Consider the following 21,373-nt stretch of genomic DNA (forward strand, 5'->3'; position numbering starts at 1 on the left):
GGGACACATTATCAGCATAGATAGTAGGCAGAAACAAATCTGTTTTCTTATTCTGCCACTGTAACTTGTTGGCCAGTACTGGCAGGTTTAACTGCCTAGAGTGACATCCAGTCTTAACAACTGAAGAACAGGGTGCTTACCATTTGTTAAGATTATGTCTTGTGCTATACAAGCTCTTAATACATTTATCTTTTTCCAGATATTGGCGCATAATCACCACTCTCCATGTACCACATTACAGTTATACACTGTCCTTTCCATTGTTTCACTTGTTTCAGCTAGGAATCTCTGGGATGAGGGTAACCACTGACAGCACAACAAAGGCATGTGTCAGAAGACATTATTTCTTATATACTCAATGCAAGGCATCACACCTAAAGGTTGAAGAGAAAGGTGATCTCATAAGCTGTACAGTTTGATAATTTTCCTATGGCTAATAAAGCACGAAAACAAATCTACAGCTTGATGAGGATTGAAAGGACATCTTCCTCAAGAGGCTAAGATCTCTTAGGTCTGGTTCAAATAACTGGGACAAAAAAAGAAAAGCTGCTATACAACATGTTTTTCTTAAACTGCACTGCAGTAAAATGGTCAAAAGTAAAAGGAAATAATTAACACTTATTACCTGGAGATTATGGAAGAGACAGGCCAAAGGGTCTGCGTTGTTTAACTGGCCTGGGAATGGAGTCTGACCTTGGAACAGCTGAAGCCCGAGTGGGCCCTGCAGTCCTGGAAGAAGAGGCTGCTGGTTCTGCAGGAACAGTGGGTTAGTGCCCAGCAGGGATTGTAGTCCCTCGAGATATGTGCTGCTAGTATTAGTGTTCAGTGCCATCGTTTCACCTGGAACCACAAAATTAGCAAAACGTCAGAGATAATGCAGTTCTTGGGACACTGTTCCATACAGGAAGACCTGCAATATCTGTGGAAAGGATCAAAGTGTACAAGAGTTCATTAACTGCACAGCAAAAGAATTCCTGTCCATGCAAGAATTATCATTCTCTGCTTCAACTACCAACATAAGTGACCTGAACCTAGACCAAGATCACTATTCTAGCCATACAGTACACTGCTAACAGACTGCTTTTCACCTCATCTGAATGAATGATCAATTTCCTTCATAACCCCCCCCCCCTCCAATTCCAAGCACTTCACATTCTTGGGTTCTTTTTTGTTTGTTTTTGTTCCACCTCCACCAATGGACTCAAATTCACGGGGTTAGCCTACAACTTGTATATGATTACATATTCCCTCTAGCAGTAAACAGTGCAACTTCCAGACATGCCACAGTACAATTCCTGAACCATTCCTAGTACGCTACAGTGCAGTGGCTTCAAGAGCTTGTGGAATGTATATTATCTCACAAAGAAAGCAATGAAAGACTGCTTCATGCTTGCAGTTTCCCCTTTCCCAGGCTCCTCTGTGGTTGCAGCAACAATACAATGTCCTTTCCAAGACGTGGGTGAGACAGCCACTTGCTACTCACTCCTCTCCTCCTCCTTCCTTCCTCCCTCCCTCTCATAAATGGTCCCCCACCAATAAGGCCACTTGTCAAGCCTAGGCAAAATCTGCCTTCCAGAAACATTAAGCTAGTTTTATGCTCCTGACTGCTTAGTGCTGCACTCCTTAATTCCAAAATGTTATTTTCCTTTAACATCTTACACAGAACTCAACATGAGACAACAGAAAAAAAGGAATGCTATAATGTCATTCAGAAAGTGAAACAGTAAGTGGTTGACAGACAAGGAAAACTTTTTCAGCATATGCTGCACAGCTACTTTTTGAAGCAATGTCAGTGTTAAAAATCATCTTTATTGTACATCTCAAAAACATCAAGATAATGTTAAACACAACTACCTTTGCGGAATCCGGCAAATAATATGCAAAAGTAATTTACAAGAAAGAAGAAAAACACAATAAAAATACTGAACTCTGTATATGCAAACATTTAATAAATGTATATTCTTATACAGTTTACTTAACAGGAACCATTCAGTGTTATTTATACACATCCTGATGACACACACTTTAAGGAGCTGAACCCTTATCTTTTATGCTTCATGCTTAATGACTTTACTAATAGTCGTAACATTTTTTCAAATGGAGCTTACTTCACAGTTACTTCTCACATTAATAAAAAAGCCACATCTACTTATCAAGTCCAATCATTATGCCTAAAAATGTACTACTATAAAATCATAAGTCAGTATGTCATGAGTCTATGACACAATCCAGACACCATAATCACTGATTCACTTACCTTAACTAACAGCCAATTAAATGTCTGTCTGCCCTTAAAAAAACAAACAAACAAACACAAAAAACATAGCTTTCATCCTTCCAATTGCACCCAAGTAAAATTACTTCATCCTGTTGCAGTACTTATAGGTTCATAGGTTCATACTAGGCTATCTTCCCTAGGGCATTTATAAGCCTAGCCAGAGTGTGTTTGGCTTTCGCCACCCATTTTAAATTAATTTTGCTATGCCCTTTTTCGAGGTTAGTATACTGTGCCTCTGTCTAACAGTGACACAGAAGTGATACCCGGGGTAAACCTACGATCTCCCATCCACTCATCAAGATTCCTCTTGAAGAGAGTCAATGAGGGACTCTGCCTAACCTGGACTGGGATTTTATTCCAGAGTGAAGGGAGCCTCTGGGTTATGAATCTGTCCCTCCAGCATGTCCTATTTATTTCAGTGCTGAGGTTCAAGTCTCTCGAACGCGTGGCTCGATGGGATTTGGATTTTCTGAGGTGCAGCATGTCCATTAATTCCGGGTTGGACATGGCTTTATACGTCAGGCACAGATCGCCTCTGAGCAGGCGGTATGCCACTGAGTAGAGCTGGAGTTTCTTTAACCGGGCAGCATATGGCATCTGTCTGAGCCCTTTGATCCTCTTGGTGAGGTACTTTTGGGGTCTTTCCAGTTGCTGCAGTTGTCTGGTAAGGTACATCCCAAAAGGGGCATTGTACTCAATTATGGGCCTGATGAGGGATGAGTAAAGAGGCACAGTGACCTCCCCTGATCTAGATGTGAATCCCTTCATGATTAGGTGGGCTATATAAAATGTTTTTCTAACCACTTTGGCCACGTGGTTGTCAAATGAGAGATTGCTATCAACTTGGGTCCCCAGGTCCCTAATTACTTCTTCTGTACTTAATGGATTACCACCTATGTGGTAATTTGTGGGCACTTTGTTTTTGCCAAAGGGGATGACTATACACTTTGTGGCGTTTAGCTTGAGGCCATGGCTCTGGCACCAGTTGTCTGTTTCTATGAGGCCCTTTTGGAGGATGCTGGTGTCGGCTGGAGAGTCGATTATGGTGCCCAGTTTGCAGTCATCTGCGAACTTGGTCAGCCACAGTCCTTCGGTGTTGGCCTGTACCTCCGAGAAATATATACCGAACAAGAGAGGTCCCAGGACTGAGCCTTGTAGGATGCCACTTGCAACTGGTTTGGAGTCTGACATGGCTCCAGCAATTCTAACCATGTGGGTTCTGTCCTTGAGCCAGTTTGCAACCCATCTAGTGACGTAGGGGTTTATCGTTAAGCTGGTGAGCTTATCTATAATGCCCGAGTGGGGTACTGTATCGAAGGCTTTTGCGAGGTCCAGGTAGGCTGTGTGGACCACCTTCCCTCGCAATGGCCTTGGTGACTGTTTCAAAGAAATCGACCAGGTTTAAGAGGCAGGATCTGCCCTTAACAAAGCCGAACTGGGTAGGATCCAGTGTCTGTAGGTCTCCAATATCTTTATTTATGAGGTCCATGATGATCCTTTCCATAGCTTTGCAGACCAAGCTAGTCAGGCTTATGGGGCGATAGTTTCCAGGATCCGTTGAGGCACCACCTTTGTGGAGAGGGACCACTGTTGCTGTACGCCACTCTTTGGGTACATATCCTGTAGTAAGGCTGAGATTGAACAGTAGTTTTATGTTTGGGTTTAGCTCTTCTTGGAGTTCATGTAGGACGCAGCCCGGGACACCGCCTGGTCCCATTGATGCTGTGTTTTTGCTTTGGAGAGGGCGGCTCTTACCTGAGCATCTGAGATGTCAGGAGCAGCACTCTGCTGGGATAGATATTTGCCCTTTGGTGGGGGGGGAAGTTTGCGCTGAACCTGTCAGCTAGTATGTTGGCAATGTCTGTGGGTTCGGTGTATTTTTTGTCATTTTGGACTAATTCTGAGGATATCTGGGAATTCCCACCCAGGTTACTAACATAACTAAAGAAAGCCTTGTGATTATCCTTAGTGTCCTGTGCAATTTTTCTGTCGAAGCTGGCCTTAGACGATTTTATGAGTGCCCGTAGTTTTTTGCTAATACTGATCAGAGATGCCTTCCCTTTTTGGGATTTTGCTCTATCATGTAGTAGCTTCCTCCTTCTATTGTATAGTTTGTTTATGGCTGGGGTCCACCAGACAGGACGCCTGCCTTTGGAGGATTGGGTCTTGGTTTTATTTGGGATTGCATGATCCATGCATTCCTGAAGGTGTTCATAGAATGCGTTTATAAAGGATTCTGCGGTCTGGGCCGTATTTTCCACAGGCCCGGGGGCTTTGAAGGATTCCACCTCGGTTTTGAGGAGTGTGAAATTTGCTTTAGAGAAGTTTTTCACTGTGGTTTTCTGGGCAGGGGGTTGGGTCGGGATGTGAATATCCAGTGAGATTAGTTTATGATCTGATCTTACCAGTGAGGGATACACTTCTGGTCTGGAGCATAAAGTCCCCATGTTGGTGATGATTAGGTCCAGTATGTTTTCCCCTCTTGTGGGAGTGGTAACAAGTTGTTCCATAGCATTTGAGTTTATAAATTCTAGGAACCTTTGGGCTAGGGTGTTGGACCTAGAGTAATGCTCCCAGTCTATGGTTTGGGTAGTTGAAGTCACCCAATATAATGGTGTTTGGAGAGACCTTCATATTTTCCAGTGTTCTCAGGAAGGCCGAGTGGGGTTCCTGGGTTTGGGAGGGTGGTCTGTAGCAGGCTATAAACTGGAAGGCAGTTTTACCCACTGTTAGTTGCACATGGATAGTCTCTGATGCTTCGTGCTGTGCCACCAACCTGGAGGTGTGGGTATCTTTGACGAATATTGATACTCCCCCTCCTTTTGTGGTTCGGTCCAAGTTTTGGGGCTGAAAAGCATGGTATGAGGTATAACCTGGTAGTGCTGGGGTGCTCTCGAGCCTTGAACCAGGTTTCTGTTACTGCACAGATATCGATATTCTCCATGCTAAGGAGAGTTTCGAGTGCATGCATCTTGAGGTTTAGACTTCTGGCGTTGAGTAGCATTACTCTTAGTTTCTTATCCCTTGTGATACCTATGGAGGTGGGTTTGTCTTTTGAGCCTTGCCTAAAAAAGGCACTATGGGGGTAGCAAGAGCCTTTGCCAATATCCGAAAGCCCAGGGGTGACAGGTGCAAGCCGTCCCTAGCAAAGCATCGTGGCTTGTCGAGCATGTCATCCCAGGCTGACAGGCATTGGATCCCCTTTGAATGACACCAATACTTAAGCCAATTGTTGAAATTGATCATCTTGTCTTCTGAAATATGCCTGTATGCACAGTTTACTGCATAATCCTGAGATAAATGAAATCTTTGATTATTCAGAAAAAACTTATCAGACAAAGCAGTCTTGGGTAGCTATCTGAATCTTATCAGTTTAATAACTGTAAATAAACCCTTTTTCTTTTATAATACTAATAAAGGTCAAAATAGCATTTAATCGCCAGCGGTGCAATGGATGATAACAGACTCAATACCCAATTAAGGGCCATGAAGGAGTTTGTGCCACAAAAAAAAAAGTTATATCTTACCATAACGTTCCATTTGTGTTGTAGATCTTTATTCATTCATTACTGTTAGGACTTCAGTTCTGTCCTTGGAACCGACATGGCAGTTACCAAGCTCGCGCCAGCTATAAACTCTCAGCTAAGACCTACCCATAATGCCGCTCTCATAGTCTCTTCAGATCGAGTTTGCCCACCCCTATAGTATAGAAATAATAAAAGAGACAGTAGAGGCTCTGTCTGAGCAAATACCTTAACTAAGGAAATCCTAAAGTCCACCAGGAGTCCAGGCAGGGGGAAGAAGGGCGGGAAGTAATGAATGAATAAAGATCTACAACACAGATGGAATGTTACGGTAAGACATAACTTCTTTATCTGATGTTGTAAATCTTTATTCATTCATTACTGTTAGGACCAAGTCCCAGCTACTTGAGTCCTGGGTGGCCCTAAGGAAGGATATACCTGAGCACCATAGAACCAAAAGATGCTCGTCCCCTGGAGGCCAAATCCAATTTGTAATGAGTGATAAAGGTATGGGATCTTGCCCAAGTGGCTGCTGCACAGATATCATCCATAGAGGCTCTGGAATGAAAAGCTACTGAAGTAGCCATCGATCTAGTCGAATGAGCCTTTATTCTGGAAGGTAAAGACACTTTGTTCTGATGGTAGATGAAGGTAATAGCGTTTTTAAGCCAAGACAATAAGGTAATTTTGGAGACAGGCCTACCCAATCTGAGTCCTGCAAAGGCCACAAACAACTGATCCGTTTTTCTGAAAGATTTAGTTCTGTCCAAGTAGAAATGAAGTTGCCTATGAACATTGAGGGTATGTAAAAGATATTCCCATCTATTTGAATGGTGAGGGAAGAAGACCGGCAGGTCAATAGATTGGTTAACTGAAAACCCAGAAATGACCTTGGGCAAAAAGGAAGGATCAGTATGTAGGGACACTCTTTCCCTATGAAAATTCAAGTAAGGTCTCTTGACACTCAAGGCCTGCAACTCAGATACTCCTCGCTGAGGTAAAGGGAACTAGAAGTAGAGTCTTCCAAGACAAAAATTTCATATCACATGAATTAGAAGGTTCAAAAGGAGGGTTTTCTAACGACTGAAGCACCAATGTCAAGCCCCAAGGCTCTATAGGAGGCTTGACAGGAGGTTTAAGATGTAATACTCCTTTCAAGAAGGTTTTGCACAGTCGGTGTGACATAACAGAAGCATTATCAAATCCATTGTGAAAATTTGCAATAGCCGCTAAACGCACAGTGATTGTTGATGCTGAAGATCCTGCATGTAATAGGGTAGTCAGGTATTGTAGGATCTTCTGAATAGGCATGGAGAAGGGGCCTATGTCATGATCTTTGGCCAATGTAGAGAACCTAGCCCACTTACTAGAATAAATTTTCATGGTGGAAGGTTTGTGTGAAGCCAGAAGACTCTCACGAACAGGAGATGAAATATCAGGTAGCCTGGCAATCATCGGAAGTGGAGAAACCAAGCTGTGAGCTTGAGGCTGTGGAGATTGGGATGAATCAGTCCCTGAGGGTGAGATAGCAGACCTTGGGATTGATCCAGGATCCACAGGCTGTGAATCAGATGAGGCCATAGGAATGGGAACCAGACTTGACGGGGTCAATAAGGGGCAATGAGGATCACTTTGCTTCTCAACCTTTGAGCTTTCTGGAGAAATTTCGAGATGTGGGGAAAGGCATACAACAGACCCGGGGACCAATTGTGTGTCAGAGCATCCCTCAGTGACTCCCCCTGAGAGGGGAATTAGGCCAAAGTAGCTTTTGTATTTGTTGTTTGGGGGGAAGCAAACAGGACGCAGCAAGGCCTGCCCCAAAGGCGGAAGATCTGATCCGCTATTATAGGACTGAAGGACCACTCGTGAGGCATCAGAATGTTCCTGCTCAGATTGTCCACAATAAGGATGGAACTCCCGGGAATGTGCATTGCTATAAGAAAGTGGTTGGAAGCCATTACCCAGTGCCAAATTCTGATGGCCTCCCGACACAGGGGGTAAGACCTGGTTCTACCTTGTTTGTTGACATACCAGATGAATGACATGTTGTCCGATTGAATTGCAGCGGTCCAGAAAGGAAGGGATATGTGGAATGCTAAGAGAACTGCCCTCAATTCCAGGACATTTATGTGCAAATTGGCCTCCATGGGGAACCAGGTGCCCTGGACTGTCTCTCCCTGGAAATGCCCCCCCCCCCTCCCAAGCAGGGAAGCATCTGTGGTCACCGTGGCCCTGGGCTGGGGAAGGCAGAACGGTCGACATCAAAGATTTGATTCTGGCTTCATCCACCAAAGCATTTCTTTCTTGCAAAGGTTTGTAAGGCGTATCATGTGGTTGAGTGGATGGGTTAAGATTGACCATTGTGGTGAAAGGAGCCACTGTACTAGTCTCATGTGCAACCTCACCAGTGAAACTAAGGTAATGGTTGCTGCCATAGATCCTAATAGCTGTAAGTACAAGGTGTGCTGGTACAAATGTCTGTGGGAGGAGGACTTGAATCTGGCTTCTTATTTTTGAGAGCCTGTGAGGAGGAAGGGAAGCTTGACATGATGTTGTGTCAAAGATCTCTCCCATAAATTCCAGTGCTTTTGTTGGGGACATTTGAGATTTTTCCATGTTGATCATGATACCTAAGCAAAGAGCAAGGCCTTGAGTGTAAGAGAGGCTGTGAATGAGAAGATTCCTGGTTGTGGCGGTAAGGAGCCAATTGTCTAAATATGGAAACACCTGGAATCCTTGTAGTCAGAGATGAGCTACTACAACTGCCATACATTTGGTGAACACTCTGGGGGCTGTCGAGAGACCAAAGGGCAGTAACCTGAACTGGTAGTGATTGGCTCCCAGCCGGAAGCAGAGAAATCTCTGGGAACATTTGTCCATCTTTATGTGGTAATACAAGTCCTGGAGGTCTACAGAGCACATTCTGTTGCCCTTCCCTAGAAAGGGGAGGATGGACTGTACCATGACCATCTGGAATTTTTGAGGCTTTATGAATTTGTTTAGTAAGCTGAGATCCAGGATTGGTCTCCAGTCCCCTGTCTTTTTTGGCACTAAAAAGAACCTCAAGTAAAACCCGGATCCTCTCTGGTCTGGTGGGACTGGCTAGATGACTCTTTTTCTTAGCAGCTTTTCGATTTCTAAGGCTGCTACCTATCTCTGACTGGGTGGAACATTGGGGATTCGTTTGACGGATCTGGGAGTAAGATCGAATGGAATATGATAGCCTCTGGATATTATTCTCTGCACCCATGCATCTGTTGATATGAGTTGTCAGGCCTGTAGGTGCAGGAAAAATCGACTGACTGCTTCCAGAGGAAAGCAATTGGGCCGCTGTTCAGGAGCACTGGTAGGGTCGGCCGGAGAAGGAATCTCTAGCACCCTGGTTGCACAGACCCCCCTCTGCCCCGAGAGGGGAGACTTCCGGGATGAGTTGCCCCCTCTGCCCCGGAGGGATTGCTCACCATGAGTGTCACGAAAAGATCCTTGGGACTTCTTGAACCACAATTTTCCTCCCCTCTGGTTCCTGGAATAGAATCTCTCGGGGGGGTGGAAAAACGTATGCCCACAGTAGACAAGGTCTTTCCGTCTTTCTCACCAAAAAGGGAAGATTAGTCAACAGGCGCATTGACAAAGGAAGATTTAAAGGGGTCCGTGAAATCACACAAATGCATCCAAGCATGCTGTCTCATGGCGATGCCTGATGCGGCTGATCGAGCTGCCCCCTCAGTGATGTGAGAGATCAAGTGCATCGAGGAGTTTGAGATAGATTCCAGGGTAGCCAGCTGAGAGGCGACAGTGCCATGCACCTTGTCAGGCAATACCCCCACCAAAGAGGCAGACATTTCTGAGATTAGGTCTCTTTGGAGGTGAGAAAAGTGTGCCAGATAGTTCAGCGATCGGATGGCAAAGGTCGCTGAAGCATAGGTCCGCTTCCCCAGTTTGTCCATAGCCCGAGACTCCCTGTTCGGGGGATGAACAGTGAAACTATCTTCTGCCAGTTCCCTCTTGCTGGCTGCCGCCATGACCATGGAATCAATTACTAACTGCTTGGACCAAATGGGCTGGTCTTCAGGGGTGGATAAAATTTTGTCTGGCCTCCGGGGGACAGGTTTTATCTTGTCCAGGACCTTCCAATCACGCAGCACTATCAGTTTAACAAGCTCATCCTCAGGTGGGGTCACCCAGGAAGTAGATGGCCAAGCACAGAAGGCCTGCAAGAACACAGATTCCTCCGAAGGGTTACAGGACTTCCAGTCTCCCCTCTGCTTGAGGTTCTCGAGAATGTCTCCAAAAGAGATGTCTTCCAGGGGAAACCGTGGGGACCCTTCTCTCTCATCACAATCGGTGTTCTCAGAGATGGATTCCTCTGGGGAATCAAGGTGCTTCCTCTTGCACCATTTCTTCTGGGGTGGCTCCCCAGTGGGATCTTCTGAGGAGGACTCCGGAGAAAGGATTCCCTTCAAGGGAAGGTCTTGCAGCTCCCGTGTTCGGGATCCCACAGTAGGGGGTTTGGGACAGCTGCATGCTAGAGGGGGGTTCTGGTGTCGATGCCAGTGGTGCCACCTGCAAGCCTGTTGAGACAAGGACCCTCTCCATCACCTGGAAAGCAGGCCCATCCGAGGAGGGAGGGGAGCCCAAAACCGAGAAGGACAACCTTGGAATCGGGGTCACACCCTGCCCTGAGGAGCCCGCCTCCATGTGAGGAGCTCCAAGAGGACTGGTAACTGCCAGGGGAGCCATGGCCATAGATGACGCCAATGAAAAAAATAGGAGCCAAACTAGGAGCCATGGTGCCAACAGCCCAATCACTGCTCTGAGAGTGCCCCAGTTCCAATGGGGCCGTAGCACCAAGAGTAATCGGTGTAGACAGGGGAACCTCTGCTGTCAGAAACGAGACAGAATGCACCAGGGTGGTCACTGGTACCAAAGTCTCCGGGGCCTGGGAAGAGGCCGGAGGAGGATATACAGGTAAACATGCCATGAAAGCTTCCATTCCAAGAGGGAAGGAAAGCTGGTCCACAACCCTCACTACATCTTGTTCTGAAAGACTCCTGGTGGATCTGAAGGAGGCTGCCGAAGGAGAGTCAGGTCTCTTGAGAAAAGGACTAAACTGGTGTTCCAAAAGGGGTCATAAGTGGGAGAATATCTGGTTCTGGGAAGGTGTTCGACCTTCGGAACCAATGGTGTCAGTGTCTGTGGAGTCATATAAGAAGTTGGCACAGTGGTCAGGGATGGAGCCAATGCAGGTAAAGTAGTCAGAGCCTGTGTCAAGACCAAGGTCGGCACCAAGGATGGTGCCGAAGCTGGTATAGTGGTTGGAGTCAAAATTAAGGGTGGCACCGAGAGGGAAGACATAGAGCCTGTTGCAGAAGTTGTCTGCACCGAAGGCGCTGGAGAAGCACTATGTCGACTCGGTTCTGAGGAGGATGGAGATGTAGGAACTGAGTGACTCCGTTTCTCTTTATGTTTCTTAGTCTTAGGAGGTGGTGAAACCTCCATCCCAGAAAGAGCCTCCAAGAAGGGAGTTTCCATCATACCCTTCAGAATCAGCTTGTTCTTACGCTCAGCTAAAGTCCGGTTTCTGAAGCTGGAACAAATATCACACGAAGCATTGATGTGGTCAACGCCCAAACAATAAACGCTCCAAGTGTGACCATCTGAGTTGGGCATCTTACGCCCGCACTTATCACACTATTTAAATCCCAATTTAGCATTTTCAGACATAATGAAAAACCACACTAGTCCTAAGCAACAAGTTAAACAACCAAAAACAACAGTAAGATTATTGAGAAGAGTTTTTTTTTTTTTATAAGCAGATAGAAAAGTGAGGAGTACCAACAATGATACTTAAAATACCACGTGTGGTAGGAAAAGGCCTACCAAAGGTAGGGGAGAGGGACAGTACCAACGATGGTATAAAAGTAACTACCAAAGGTAGTGGGTAGGATATAGAAAAAGTATATGAGTTTATAGACGAAAAGATGAAATTTAGTGAAAACTGACTAAAAAAGGTGTTGATAGAAATTATCACAAAAAACGCTACACTTAGCTTGAGAGAGAAGGCTTGGCATGTCTGACAAGGAACGTGACAAACGAGATCTGGAGAGACTATGAGAGGGGCATTATGGGTAGGTCTTAGCTGACAGTTTTTGGCTGGCACGAGCTTGGTAACAGCCGTGTCGGTTCCAAGGACGGAACTGAAGTGCTAACAGTAAGGAATGAATAAAGATTTACATTATCAGATGTAAAATTTAAATGTATGTATACCCCCAAAACTGTCTAATTTAGCTTTAAAAACTACTTAAATAAATAAACTTATTTAACTTTAAAAGGCAGCCTATTCCACTCTTTGGAAGTTCTAATATAAAAATATCTGGTCTTTTGGATTGTAGAAGGTACTTCCACATTTAAATGTTAGTCATTATTATCTGTGTGGAGGCTGTAAATCAAAAAACACTAAAATCAATTTAGCAACAAACCTTTCTTCATGTAAAAACCTTAATAAGATAATTCTTATAAAATCTATAAAAAATAAACATTCAATTTATGTTGCCAGTCGCAATAAGGCAAGTGACTTAATCCCTGAATCATTTTAGTACACCACCTTTGAATTTTTTTTTCAGTTTATTAACATAGAATAGCTCTCTACTCAATCAATGGTCTTACCAGAGGGACAAATAATGGAGGCAGGAGTTTGGCTTTCTTTGAGCTTACAGACTGCACAATAAGTGCAGTTTATTAACATTTGTTACTGAATAAAAGCAAAGAATAGCACTCTATTCAATCAGTGGTCTAACCAGAGGGACAAATAATGGGGGCAGGAGTTCGGCTTTCCTTGAGCTTACAACTGCTTAAGTTGTTTTACAGTGCATTGCTGTACACCTCTGCATAGGAATCCATGTTATCTACATTACAAGGGGCTCTGAAACTTGTTACACCACCACTTATTAGGAGGTCATTTGTCTCAGAAACATTCTTAAACATTTCTGAGCTGATGGGGTATCTGATCTTGTAATTATATTGAATTAAAATACATGTCAAATGCCCCTGATTTTGCAGAATGCTCATGATTTTTTTGATTTTACTTTTGACCTGTCCCTCATAACTTATCAGGTAATCAATGGTGATTACTATCAATAATGTGATAGTTTACACTTGCATTACCAAGACATGATGAAATAAACAAGTTTTTTTTTAGTCTGTGCGTGCAGATCTCCTTTAAGCCACTTCTTCAGGTCTGCGGCTGGATAACCCCTATATATTTTCCATAATCTTCTCTTCCTAGCTTACAACTTGTGATTTGAGAAAGACCATCAAAGGGGTTTGTCATAAAAGATGATCTATTACTGCCTAAAAGAACCAACCTACCTAATAGTGCAGTGACTTTATTACTGAAGTAAGACTGCATACCCTACATGTCCTCTTGGGCATGTCTTCAAACAGCAATAGCAGGGAATAAGTTAATTGCTGTAATCTGCACAATAACATTTCCATGACTTAGTATATAAAGTCCTTGTATTGCTGAAAACACTATATATATATATATATATATATATATATATATACACACATACATATATATATATATATATATATATATATATATATATATATATATATATATACACACACACACACACACACACACACACACACATACACACACTTGTATTGGGATAGTAACAGTCGTTTACACAGACATCAATGTTTCTTGAAATATTACTTGGTGAGTTATAAACCCTAGCTGCATATAAATCATTTTGTGTATTACAGTAGACTCCCTCTTTATCCGGTCTCGCTGGGACCAGACCTTAGGCTGGATAAACGAAACGCTGGTTAATCAGAGAAAGCATACAAAATAGCATTTATAGGTTATAAATCGGTTAGAATAACAGGATTTGCGTTAGTATGCATTTTCTAATGAATATGAAGTCTAGAACTTAAATGTCTGTCACTCTAACCCACAGGAGATGGAAGTGTTGTTCTCTGTTGTCTTTTGCTAGGGCTACAGCAGAAATTTGATGGCCAGTTAAAGAGAGGACGGATAAGAGGGACTGTACTATACTTCCATTTATAAGGCTTTCTAAGGATATATTTTTCTCATTACCTTAGAGAAATGAATACAGTCCAAAAAGTAAATGGAGAAGGAAAATCACCTAATATTAGATCAACATCCTCAATCACTAACAACAACCTAAGTAATAAATATTCAGTTTCATATGCATTTAAACTGGAGCTTTAAAAGAAACCCACAACCTTAAAATATCTCCATAAAGATGTAATATAACTCTTATAACTTCACTGCTGAAAAATATGAAAGACTGTACATCCAAGAAGACATCAATTAAAACAACTCTACCATTATGATGTTTCCTAAAATCGATAACCCTGACAATCCAAAAACTCAATAGGTGGTCCATTTGGGCTATATCAAGTTTCAGTCACTACAATCAAAATGGCATGCTTACAGTACTGTAGCTCATTACATTTGTTAATTAAAGTTCAAACACTGCAATAAAAAATTCCATTCTTTACATAAATGACTGCTGGTACTTGTCCTCATATTCCTGTAAAATAAATCAACCAAACTACTTAACCCAAAAAGCAAAAATTCTCCTGCCATTATGCCCAGGATAATGGTTCCTCATAAAGTACCTATTTTTATTAAAGAAAATTTCCCAAAATTTTAATTATAGAGTTGTTCTCAGGCCCAAATCATCACAAAAAGATACTGAAGCTGCTAGCTGAGTAAATTTAATAGAAGGAATAATAGTTAAGGAAAAAAAAATCAAACATTTCCTTGATCATTCCTCCATTTTTACACTGAAACATAATGAACAGTACTTAAATCTGCAATAACAATGACAATTATATTTCAAAAGGGCCCCATTCAATCTGAATACTATTTTATTTTATTTTTTTTATTTTTATTTTGCTTTTTTACTGGGTTTGTCCAAAAAAAAAACAATTTTTAGCAGAGGCCTGGAGAGAAAAGCTCACTCCTACAACGAAAATCTGTGGAGAAACATGAACTGGTTATGCTCTAACTTTTGTCAAACTGACAGCACTCATGGAAGGGATGTCAGTATTTTTTAGGACCAAATAGAGCAATGTTTATCTCACCTGAGATAGAAGCTCCCATGCTCTTCAATGCTCTCTTCTGAAAGCACCACAAAAGATAATCTTGGTTTTGATGAAACCAGATATTGCCTAATTGGGTACCTTATACCATGTTATCAGGAAGATGCATTCTGTCATGATTTCAGGCCATTTAATATAATACAGGGCTCTGTATTACACGTTACAATGTTGTTGTTGTCGCGTCTTTCGGCTTTTCCCGGTTAGGGGTCGCCACAGCGGAACTCCGGTCCGCTAATGATTGGTAGTTGATTTTTACATGCAGAGTTACCAGCCCTGACGCACAACCTTCAACGAAGGTACGCCCATTCACACATGTCTCCACGCAGAAGACACTCTAGCTGAGAATCGAACCAGACAGCGTCTTACTGTGAGGCGACAACGCTACCGCAGCACCACCACCGCGGGTTGCATTACACACTTTACAATACTGAACACTATTGAAACAAAACCCTTTTCAGTATTTACCAAGATAATATATGGGTAATAAAATGCCTAAACTCAATAATGAATAAAATAATTTGTAACACAACAGCTTCAAATGCCTATTTTATGCGAGAGAAGAAGCATGAAGAAATAACATCAAAACCAATGCCTGCAGATAGCAAATGTACAGACGGTTCAATCAATAAAAAATAAACACTATCATCAACTTCTATTGCCTTAGAAAGAGCAGGCAAGACAATAGCAATCAAGGTTGTTCTGTTAGCTAACAGAAATACAACCCAAATTTAAAAAGTGGATGAAAACTATAAAGCTTTCTCCTTTTTCTTTAAATAAAACTCAGTAACTAGCCTTTGTTTGTCATTTTCAGTTTCACACAGCCACTACTGCCAGTGGTTAATTCACCTTACGTCTGAAGCCCTGTGGATTCACCAAATAAATTCCAGCTTGAAACAATACCTTAACTAAGCATTAACTTTATTACTACACCTTGTTTTATCAAATGCAAAGTAAACACACCTGAACAGTGTCAGGACCTCTAATCTACTGAAAGAAGGGCAAAGTTTGAAAGGCTCCCCAAAATATCAGTCACAGTTAAAGCTGCAGTCATAAAAATGTGCTGCTGCTGAAGACTAACCATGCCAAGACTCTCACAATCACTGCCTGCATCACCTTAAAGAGATCTTATAAACATTTGATAAAAAAACACTATACACCAACATGCTAACTACATGGAAAAAGATAAGTTATTCCCAGCTATGACAATAATAAAATAACTAAGCCTTCCATCATGTCTTACTCAAAATATAAACATCAGACCCACCACCATACTGTATATGGGATGAAAGCTTATGTTTAAGTGTCTCCAAATTATCATCGCCCATACCCAAAGCACTCCCCAACCTGACCCAGCCAGGAAATGATTTACAAGCCAACTCTTAGTTCCATAACCTGCAATAAAAATTAAAATTCAGAAACTTTTTCACTAGGGCAGTTTTCCAAATCATCTATCATACATTAATATACCAGACAGAAAAAAGCACTCCAATACTTTTACCAATAACCAAGCTACTTCACTGAACACAACAAAACATGCAACTTTGAAAAAGGCAACTGCCTTATAGAAACACAGGGGTACTACGTGTACAAACATCTCTTCCAATTCTATCAGAATGAAAGGAACGAGATCAGCCTTAGGAGTCTCATCAAGAGTACCTCAGCACTTCATCCACGCAACCAGCAGTAGACAAACAAAAAAAACATACAATCGAAGCATCCATCCCTAACTAACACTTAAAAAATCTTCACAATGTCACTCCAAGTAGCTCCCCCAGCCTTGTCCGAGACAGATGTGTCAGAGGTCATAAAAACGATAGTGAAAAATGAAACACAAAAATATATACTTAACCCAAGATACTTCCAAGGCTCTTGACCCCCACCAGAGCTCTCTCAGACAGTGAGTTTTTCCAAACCCTCTCCAGAATAGTTTCATCAGTAACTTCATCCAATCCCCACATCCAACTCTACCCACTTCTGAGTCTGTTCCCAAATTCTGCGTGTTGCTGCTTGCATAAACAGGCACCTTGCTTCTGCTTACAGTCATATTTTGACTGTTAAACATATAAGACAAATGTAACTAACCCCATCTTGAGAGGTGATTATCTACCAGGCCAAACACAATATCTGCATTCACTTTCTCTAAAATGTAATTATAAACCAAGGAAAATAGGAAAAAATGTGGGGAGCATTACTATGACCTACGCACACAAAATGTTTGCTTCTAAAAAGATTTATAAGTTACTTTAAACTGAAGAAGCAAAGGTTTTTATCTATAAATGTAATGTCATACTCAGCTGAAAATGTCTAACTTACATAATTTTTTCTTATAAGACCTTCTAGTAAATTTGAGACCATGGGAATACTCCACACAATTAAACAAGATTACTAATTTTAGAACCAATTAAACACATTGAACCTTTAATATATCTAACTTAAATATATACATTTCCTACAAGTAATAAAGAACTGTATTATAAAGTTTACCTGGACCCGTACTGCTTGTTGACATATTAACTTGCTACAAATTCTACTCAACTGTCAATTAATAAGCCAACATAATAGCAAGCTCTACTTTCTATTAGACTTAATATGTGATATATCACTTTACATATAGTCCAATTATGGCCTAATACACATGCAGAGTCGTCATAATTACAGGTACAACTCATACTGCAAACAATACGGTGCAATCTCTTATCCCCTATAAATTCATCAAATTACTCACACATAACTATAACTGTCAATATGAAAGACTCATGCAAACAGTATCTCTAAAATGTTGTGAACCTTGGTTTCTAAAGGGTACATGTCATCATAAATTCTAGGAAATTACCATTATAGAAAACTTTCACATAGACAATTTCTTACTTCCAAAATGACTTGGCTATACCATAGAATACATAAGAAGCCCTGATTATAGACACCATTCATTCTGCATTAAGTACTGTACAGACCATTAACCATTAACCATATTACTTTCATCAACACATTCATACATAACTGTCAGTATAAAACTCTCATGTGAATGGGGTCTAAAGTCACGTCAATCAAATGCAATGCTTTCTCATATACATACAAACTGATCTACATATCTTATTTTACACAAAGTACAAGTTAAAAAATATCATTCACTCTTCAAAACATATTGTATAGTTCCAGTACTAGCCTGATCTCATTGAGATATTCACATGTACCTACTGAACCATTATGGGATGTCAAACTACTACCTACAACTAAACATAATGGATTCTTCCTTAAAAGAAACTATACTCATGAGCAGAGATTACATGATAAAACACTACCACATCACATACTCATCCTCCCTGTACACACTGAAATCAAATAGGTCCAACTGTTAAATAACCCTCATAATGACATACATAAATAAAACTAACAATTAGTAATAAAGTTTCATGTTCACAATAAATTAAACTTGATTATTTATGTGACAGAGCAAGATGCAGAGGACAGGAAGAAATGGAAACAGATGATCCACTGTGGCGACCCCTAACGGGAGCAGCCGAAAGAAGAAGATTTATAAAGGCTTTATCTTTCAGCCCCTTCCATATTTAATGTCTACCAAAGTATTCACAATCATTCTGTCACGGAAAAAAAAGGAAAAGGAAGTTTAAATAGTAAACAAGTATAATATCCACTTCAATAACTGCAGCTTCCACTGATGCATCTGTCACCCACCAGGTTCGTATCCTCTTGAGTATCTTCACCACAAAATCAAAACCAACCAACCAAACAAAAACAGTGTAATGTCCATCTCAGTGTTAATGTCCACTTAGGTATCTATAATCTTAACTCACTAAGAATCCACGCAGTAAACATTTAAGGCAGCATATCAGCCTCCATCTCAACGACCATCATCTTTGTTTTTGCAATTAACTTCCCAAAACTGAAGCACCATTCAGAATTGCAATAACATTTAAATTACCTTAAAATTTAAATCTGGCAAACTATTAGGGAAACTCAGTTTAGCATATCATTGTATAGTCTCAGAAGAAAATGGAAATCATGCACTCCTGCTTCTTCCTTTCCCTGAGCTTGATCATGTAACAGGTCTTCTAAATACTTAATTTTTATGTTGCTCAGTCTTACTGTCCACTGCATGGAGTTGATCTCATAACAAATCCACAGCTTTTTAAGAATTTATAAAAAATTGTATACCCAGTGGAAAAAAACACTTTAGGTACAACAGACAATGACAGTTTACACTTAATTATGCATTGATTTCACTCCTTAATAATCTCTGCAAACTGGCACCTCTGCAACAAGGTAGTTTCGGAAAAATCATGATCCACTTACACTGGAAAACCATCAGCTGCTCACTTTTTCTCAGGCTGTCAGATTTACACTTGCTCTTTACGATATTCACACAACAAATAAACTGCACAGCAATAACATTAGGCTTCCAGGTAGGCTATTCAGCAAGTCATGGCAATCAACAAATGTTCTCTGTTCACAGAGATCGCCTAAAAAAGCAGTCTAGATGGCTAGTTTAGCTTTCACAAGCCATACACAGTCCAAGCCTTCCTCAACCTCCAACATGCCAATCAGTTTCAAATCTCTTCTTCAAGTAGTATCCTCCAAAGCAACCAGTTGTTCCTCAAGACGATCATTTATCCGTAAGACTTGTCTGCCTCAAGCCATATCTCACAAGCCCAATGCGGACAGCAATCTCCCCACCTACCTTAAAGTTATACATGGCAACTCTGTGATTGCCATACCTCAGAGAAAAGGGAATATTCGGACAAATGGCATCTTGGACTTAGTATATGTTAGTCCTTTCTTTCTTTCCGTCATTCAGTCGGCATGTTTTGGGACTCCCTCTAGTGAGTCCCAAGATTTCAAATGGTTACCTGTCAGGGCGACTGTTGTGAAACCAAAAAAGCCACACTGTATCAATATGCAACCAGCCACAGAGTGCATGCAAAAAGAGTGTCTCACGTTATCAAACAACACATGGATTACAAAAAGAAGTAAAAACGTGCCTATAAGAATTGGACTAACTCCTCCACTGCAAGCCTACTTCAATTTAAGAAACATTTCATTGGGAAATGTATTACAAATCCTTTTTTTCTGATGTTGGCTGACAGGCCTTTCTCCTGATGCAAACATTTAAGAAGAGACCAGGAGGGCACTCACAGTACTTAAAAAAAAATACAAATTGTTATTGATGTCATGCAGTTACAGCAAACTTTACATACTCAGCACACCCGTCCCAAGCAAAGGATTTGTCAGATGAGATGCTGAAGCTCCAAGTTTCCCAGAGTTCAAAGAAGCACTTGTGTTGTTTAAGGGTGCTGGAGTTTCTGCAGCTGATGCCGCTGTGGTCCCAGTTGTTGAGGTGCTCGAGGTAGATCCAACTGAGGATGGAGTGCTGCATGTCTAAGGGGAAACCGACATAAAATAACTGTATTACTACATTTACTGAAAAATACAGACATGCATCTGTGGGTACACACACACACACACACACACACACACACACACACACACACACAAGCAAACACCTCAGAAAATCAGAGCAGTGAGTGATGTTAGCTCCAAGGATGGAAGGGAAAAGATCAAGAGAAAATCACTAACAATACTGTTGCCACATTACATTGCATATTACTGTTCTGAATGCATTGACATAATCTATTCATATTTTATCATGGTTTCTATGAATCTTCATGCCACTGCATGAAAATGTCAAATGATCATAGCACATAGTTATCAAAAGTTTAACTGAGCAAAATATTCAAACAGCAACAATGCTACTGCCATGGATAAAAGAAAAATGGGCAATACAAAAGAAAAAAAAAGGAAGCCAAACGTGCATTAGTTCCAACAGTGTGGGAATAGTTGCCCGAACTAGTGGTTTTCAGACCAGAACAATGTCTCAATAATTTGGCTGTAAGAGAAATATGGTACACAAAGAAGTACAAATGTAATGCAAACATACCAGAGTACACAGTCTATCAGAAATACAGGATTCTCTATACAAGGACAATAATAAAGACAAAATAACACAATAGAAAGGAGAGTAAGCAATGTAGGATTTCCGGGAAATTGCTAATGAAATTATAATCATAAGCATATGCCTCTTTTACTGTTTTACTTGTACAACAGCATTCAGACATGAATGTGGACGGAATACTAGTGCCTGCCATGTAAAATCTTCCATCAGCTGGGTTGAAGAGCAGCCAAGTGCAAATGATAGATATAGACTGCGCTATAGACAACAGAGCATTCAGGGTCTTTTGAACATCTGGAGGCTGGCAAGTTTTAATAACCTTTAACACTTCAAGCCTTGTCAAATGGACGCTTTCCCAAACATTCCAATGCCCGTGATTCTCTGTTGGACAGATGGACTTTCCTTGGAAATGTCCTTTTTCATGGTTGCTGAAATCACAACAGTGCCCACCGCCAGACCCTT

General features: G+C 41.4%; 1 protein-coding gene across 1 annotated transcript in view; it reads right to left on the bottom strand.

The window, feature by feature from the left end:
* MBD6 (methyl-CpG binding domain protein 6) overlaps positions 1-21,373 on the bottom strand; it is a 613,628-nt gene that overhangs the window by 64,447 nt on the left and 527,808 nt on the right. The window contains exons 8-9 of the mRNA XM_044083610.1: positions 20,160-20,340; positions 626-840 (exon numbers count right to left, since the gene is read on the bottom strand). Of these exons, the coding sequence (XP_043939545.1) occupies positions 626-840; positions 20,160-20,340 (396 nt within the window). The remainder of the gene's footprint in view (positions 1-625; positions 841-20,159; positions 20,341-21,373) is intronic.

This window comes from Protopterus annectens, chromosome 9.part0 (genome assembly GCF_019279795.1).
Source record: "Protopterus annectens isolate FY-2018-M chromosome 9.part0, PAN1.0, whole genome shotgun sequence".
Lineage (NCBI taxonomy): Eukaryota > Metazoa > Chordata > Ceratodontiformes > Protopteridae > Protopterus > Protopterus annectens.